The sequence below is a fragment of the Ovis aries genome, chromosome X, assembly GCF_016772045.2.
Source record: "Ovis aries strain OAR_USU_Benz2616 breed Rambouillet chromosome X, ARS-UI_Ramb_v3.0, whole genome shotgun sequence".
Classification (NCBI taxonomy): domain Eukaryota; kingdom Metazoa; phylum Chordata; class Mammalia; order Artiodactyla; family Bovidae; genus Ovis; species Ovis aries.
In genome coordinates, this window is record NC_056080.1 from 44,335,860 (window position 1) to 44,342,604 (window position 6,745).

Below are 6,745 nucleotides of genomic sequence, written 5' to 3' on the forward strand. Positions count from 1 at the left end.
TCTTAAGAGAGGGTGAAGAGTACCTAAAAATGATAGAAAATATTTGAAAATCATAGCCAATAAGAATATAATATTTTGAATATATTAAAAAGTTACAACACCTCCTCAAAAAGACAAACAACCCAGTTAAAAATGCATCAAAAATTTGAATAAAATGTTCTGCAAAGAAGATCTACAAATCAGCAATAAGTACATGAAAAGATACTCCTCAACATCCTTAGTCAATAAAGGAAATGTAAATAAAAGCCAGAAGTGAGATATAATTTCATACTCACTAGAATGGCTATAATGATTTATTTTTAATTTTTAAAATTGAAATATAGTTGGTGTACAATATAACATGTTACAAGTGTACATCATAGTGATTCAAAATTTTTAAAAGTTAAATTCCACTAATAGTTACTACAAAATACTAGCTATATTCCCTATGTTGCACAATACATCGCCTATTTGTTTATTATATAATAGTTTGTATTTTTTAACCCCTGTTCCTATCTTGTCCTCCACTTCCCCCTCCTCACTGGCAACTGTTATAGTTTGTTCTTTATGTCTGTGAGCCTGCTTCTTTTTTGTTACATTCACTAGTTTATTTTTTAGATTCTACATATAAGTGATATTTTACAGTATTTATCCTTCTCTATCTGACATATTAAGTAACATAATACCCTCTGAGTCTATCCATGTTGTTGCAAATGGCAACATTTCATTCTTTTTTGTGGAGAATGGATACAATAATTTAAAAAACAACTAAAAATAAAAAATGCTGGAGAGAATGTGGAGAAATTGGAACCCTTGTACTCTCATGATTGGAGTGTAAAATAGTGCAGCCACTGAAAACAGTTTGGTGGTTCCTCAGAAAGTTAAACATAGAATTACTATTTGACCCAGCAATTCCACGCTTAGGTATAATACCCAAAGGAATTGGAAACAGGGACTCAAACAGATACTTGTATACCAAAGTTATTACCGCATTACTCAGAATAGACAAAAAGTGGAAACAACCTAAGTGTTTATCAACAGATGAATGGATAAACAAAATGTGGTATGTACATACAATGAAATATTATTCAGCCTTACAAAGGAATTGTTATTTTTTCCATTTAGAATAGTTTATTGGTTGTGTTAAATAAGATATTATTTATTTTGAAATATCTTATCTAAGAAATTCAAAACTAGAAAGATAGTACCAACAATCCTATGTGTAGGGCAGCAAAGGAGACAGAGACATAAAGAACAGACTTTTGTACTCAGTGGGAGGAGAAGGTGGGGTGATTTGAGAGAATAGCATTGAAACATATACATTACCATATATAAAATAGATAGCCAGTGGGAGTTTTATGTATGATGCAGGGCACCCAAAGCCAGTGCTCTGTGACAACCTGGAAGGATAGGGTGGGAGGGGGGTTTCAGGATGGGGGAGGCACTTGTATACCTATGGCCAATTCATGTTGATATATGGCAAAACCCATCACAATATTGTAAAGTAATTATCCTCCAGTTAAAATAAAAAAGTAAACTAAACAAATAAAAATAAGGTCTTTATTAAAAAAAGAAATTCAAAGCACTTGACAACTGATGCTGGTGACAACTTTGCAACTGGCATTGCTACCCTATTTATATAGTTTCTGAAAATGAGGAAGAAAAATCCATCCTGATTTTCAGCAGCAGAAAATTTTAAAAATCCAGAATTATCAAGACAAAATTTACTAAGATTAGCCCTAAAAGCTGAAATAAAATTATCCCCATGTGCTTCATCTTTCATAATCTGTTACTGAAGAGATTTTAAGAGATTCAGGATCTGGTCTAGTATAGAAATAGGGCCAAATGGCTTCTATAAAGAATCATTAAAAGTATAGAGAAGAGTTCTATCATTCATATTATAAAATGGAAACCACATTCAACTCAGTCCAGAATTGTCACAGTCTTTGTAGACTGGGACCTGGGGACTGGAGTCGACGAGAAGAGGGACGCAGGGGACCCAAGTCTAGAGTGAAACAAGGGTGCATTATTTGCAGAAATGCACATATCTTCATACAAGACAGCTTTAGGCAGTAAAAAAATTGAACAAAAACAAAGCCAAACAAATAACAATCTTTAAAGGGCCAGAAAGTATTCCATACCCTGAGTAAGAGGGGCAAAATGGAATAGATTACCTTTAAGTAAAAGGTCACTGAAGGGAGTCACTGAAAGGAATCCAAACAGGTGCCCTTTCTCATGATCTCAGTCCTGAGAACTGCGTGCAGCTCTGCTCGTTCCTGTTTTCCAGGAACTGATAAGGAATAGAGAGTCCTTGAGAAATGGCACATAAAAGAAGAGAGTAACATATCGGATCCCTTAAAGTTGAAAGTCCCCTGACACAGAAAAATGCCTATTTTGCTGGGTCTTATTACTGGCAGAAGCTGGCTGTCTTAGGATTCATTGCACCTTAAGTGCTGTCAACATATCTCCCAGCTGCCTGGAATCTATCTTGAACTGGCTGATTCCACCCGTTCCTAGGAAGACTATCTTAACACACACTCAATGCCCATTTAGTTTTGTTTTCCACTTCTACTTTCCAGTAATGCCTGCCATAATTAAATCTCTTAGAACCCAGGATAGCAGGGCAGAGATGAAATCTCCTTAAGTTATAACAAAGATTTTGTCTTTTTTCTTTCCCTGTTGCATACTTTTTCTATCCTCAGAGACAATAAGCCTAGGGTAAGTAATTTCAAGATCTAAAATTACATCTACTTGTAATGGTTTGATAATTTTGCCCAAGCCAGAATATTGTGAAGAATACTGAATCCATATTTCTTTAATCGAAATGAGAAGATGTCGGGGTATTTCCAGTTTCGATACCTGTGATGGGATATTCATAACATGTATCAGGAATCCCAGTTCTGACTGCACAAACTTGCCCTCTCCCTCCCTCAGTAAATGTTTTATGTGGAAACATGATCTGACAATGTTATGGAGTTTTCGTTTAGTGTTGTTAAAATATCCACCCCTTCATTTTGTACCTGTTTAATAGCCCCTTGATTATTCTATGCAAATAGTTTAAATTGCTCAAATTCAGAATTTATTTCTTCTCTCCTATACTCTACATTCTTTTCCAGTTTCACTTATTTGCTGGTTTGCAGAATTATCACTTTTTAAGTCCGTTTTACATTGCTCTTGGAGGGCTCCATGCTACAAGTGAATGAAGTTCTGATACACACTACAACATGGGTGAGCCTTGAAAACATTATGCTAAGTGAAATAAACCAGATACAAAAGGACAAATATTGCATGGTTCCAATTATTTGAAATATGTAGAATAGGCAAGTTTATGGAGATAGAAAGTAGATTAGAAGTTACCAGGGGCTGAGGGGCAAGGGGAATGGGGAGCTATTTTTTAATGGTTACAGAGTTTCTGTTGCTTCCCAGATGGCGCTAGTAGTAAAGAATCCACGTGCCAATGTAGGAGACATAAGCTGTGAAGATTCCCTGGAGAAGAGCATGACAACCCACTTCAGTATTCATGCCTGGAGAATCCTATGGGCAGAGGAGCCTGGCAGTCTACAGTCCATAGGGTCACAAGAGTTGAATATGACTGAAGCAACTTAGTACGTGCAGAGTTTCTGTTGGGGTAATGAAAAGGCTTTGGAAATAGAGAGTGGAAATGTTTGCATGACATAGTGAATGTAATTAATGCCAATAAATTGTGTATTTAAAGATGGATAAAATGGTAAATTTTGTTACCTTTATTTTATCACAATAAAATTGTAATTTAAAAAAAAAAACACACAGTGAGCCAAATTTGTCCTATAGGTCACAGTTTTCCAGCTCCTGGCTGAGACAATATTTATACTTGAATACCTATTAGCCTTCAATTAAAATAAATTTAACAAAAAAAGAATCTCAAAACTGAATTTATGATTGTCCTACACAAATCTATAGATTTTCAGCCTTTCCCATCTCAGTTAATGATGCCATCATTTTCCTGGTTGTTCATTTTAGAAACTTGAATGTTATCCATTACATTTCCTTCTCCTTTAACTCTTATACCTAAGTCCTATTGATTCTATGCTGCTGCTGCTGTCACTTCAGTCATGTTCAACTCTTTGTGACCTCATGGACTGTCGCCTACCTTGCTCCTCTGTCCATGGAATTCTCCAGGCAAGAATACTGGAGTGGGTAGCCATTCTCTTCCCCAAGGGATCATCCCGATCCAGGGACTGAACCCAGGTTTTCTGCATTGTTGGCAGATTCTTTACTATCTGAGCCACCAGGGAAGCTATTGACTTTATACTCCTACACATTTTCTAGATCCCTTCATTTCTTTCTGTCTCTACTTTACTATGCTAGACCAACTCACCATCATTTCCCACCTGGACTTTTGCAGTTGCTTCTATACTAGTCACCCTGTTTCCTCTCTTGACCATCTCTAATTCATCAGTGGCAAAAACTGCCAGTTGTCTTCCAATATCCACTCTTTTCCTTCTAAAGTAATAGACTTCTTATCTGGTCATGGAGCCATCTAGGGGGAAAAAATTCACTTTCCCAAACTCCCTTGAGCTGGGTGTGGCCATTGGACTAGGTTCTTGCTAAAGAAACAAAATGGTAGTGACATATAGAATTTCCAGGTGCCCTTCTTGCTGGTTGAGATGTAGCTTTGGTACAGAATAAACTTGGACAGTGCTGGTAAGGGCAATAATGTAGGGATGATAGAAGAAGAAGATAGATGGAGCCTGGGTTCCTAAAGATTTTTAGGAGCAACATGCAATTCCAGCTCACACTTCACCTTACTTATGCCATTGTTATTTTGAGTCTGTGTTACACTTAGCCAAAAGTATAATCTAATGAAAGCACCATCCTCCACATGCTAGCTAGAGTGATCATCTAAGAACACAAATCTGGTCAAAGCAATTCTTAATTTTATTTAAAACCCTTCTGTGGCTGCCCATCAATGAATGAGTGAATATCAAAATTCTTAACGTTGCCCACAAGACTCTGTGCAAACCAGCTCCTGCTTGTTTCTCTAGCTTCCTTTTGTATCCTAAGGCTCCAAATCTCCAAGAATATTGTCTAAATTTTAGTTAAGTTAAAAAAGCATTTTTTAAATACATAACTCCCCTATATGTAAACCTTCAAGTTTTGAGCTTTCAAAGATGTGAACATGGAGCTTACTAATGAAGACCTGATGGAATCGGAGGCACAGAGAAAGGATGAAGGGAGATAAGAGAAAGAAGTAACCAAAGAACTGAAGGGATTCATAACACAAGAAATGACAAAATGATTTTATATTTGAGGAGGCCCTGTTAGTTTTTTTTTTAATTTTTAATAAGCAGTCCAGAGACAGAGAATAATAGGTTTTGAAAAAAATATTTGTATATTTATTTTTGGCTGTGCTGGGTCTTTGTTGCGCACAGGAAGGGGCTATTCTCTAGTTGCAGTGTGTAGGGTTCTCATTGGTGGCACTAGTGGTAAAGAACCCATGTGCCTGGGTCAGAAAGATCCCCTGGAGAAAGGTATGGCAACCCACTCCAGTATTCTTGCTTGGAGAATGCCATAGATAGAGGAGCCAGGGGGGTTACAGTCCGTGGGGTCACACAGAATCAAACACGACTGAAGCAACTTAGCACATAGGCTTCTCATTGCGGCAGCTTCTCTTGTTGCCAAGTGTGGGCTCCAGGGCACGGGCTTCAGTAGTTGCAGCACACGGGCTCAGTAGTTGACCCATGTGGCATGTGGAATCTTCCCAGACCAGGGATTGAACCCATGTTTCCTGCATTGGCAGGTGGATTCTTAACCACTGGAGCATCAGGGAAGTCTAGCAGAGTTAGTTTTTGAGGCACAGGATCTGAATGCAGAATGGTACATGAAGGTTGTAGCAGCTGTTCAGATAAAATCCAGTGCTACTATGATGAGGAAAAAAAAAAAAAAAAGTAGAGCTACTACCCAGACATCAGTGGATCATTTTTTCAAGAGGGTAGATAGAGTTGAATTCAGCAAGGAACCAGAACCTGTGCCATCAGCGTCAGGCATGAGTGAAATTGTAGCTTACCCTCCATCTCCTGTTGTTGACCATCCTTCAGCTCTACCAGTTCCCACCTCCTCTCCTTCTCCCTTCTCTCTTCTTGCCTGTTCATTAGATGCCAGCCTCTGTGTGCCAGCTACTGTACCATACTACTGTACTTTTCAAGGTACTGAAAGATTGTTGCTGGACCATGAAAGACGCCAGGATTCTTGGCCTCCAGAAGAGAAGAATTAAATCTGGGGCCAGAGATGAGGCTTGATTGCTCAGAGCTTTTGTGTAAAAAAGTTTTATTAAAGTATAAAAGGGATAGAAAAAGCTTCTGACATAGACATCAGAAGAGGGCAGAAAGAATACCCCCTTGCTATTGTTAGCAATGGAGTTATATACCTTTTAATTAGTTATTACAATGAATCAAAAGAACGTCTGGAGGTTGTAAAGATCTTACTAGACCCACTCCCATAATTTACATTTTAAGATAACAGGATTAGCCAGAAGGTTTTCAGGAAGGAGAAACTGTCCTCAAACAGGATACATTATTGTTATATAACCCTTAGTACAGAGTTTAAACTTAGTTGTTTGTTGTGTAATCATCAGTTTCAGGCTTAAAGATAAAAACATTTTATGTGACTAAGACTAAGGAATGTAGAGGAAAAAAAAAAAGTTTGTCCTTTCCTCCTCCCTGAGTATTCCAGACCCTTCTCTCCTTGGGGATCCTGGGACTTCTGATCAACCTGCCTAGGAGTTGAC

General features: G+C 37.7%; 1 protein-coding gene across 1 annotated transcript; it reads right to left on the minus strand.

Moving 5' to 3' along the window:
* Positions 1 to 1,751: 1,751 nt before the first annotated feature.
* On the minus strand, positions 1,752 to 3,167 carry LOC101108192 (tripartite motif-containing protein 60). Its single transcript, XM_042242493.1, is given in 8 exon segments — positions 1,752 to 1,840; positions 1,843 to 1,932; positions 2,357 to 2,404; positions 2,407 to 2,641; positions 2,644 to 2,774; positions 2,777 to 2,846; positions 2,848 to 2,924; positions 2,927 to 3,167. Coding segments are annotated over 8 exon segments (981 nt in total).
* Between the last annotated feature and the right edge of the window lie 3,578 nt (positions 3,168 to 6,745).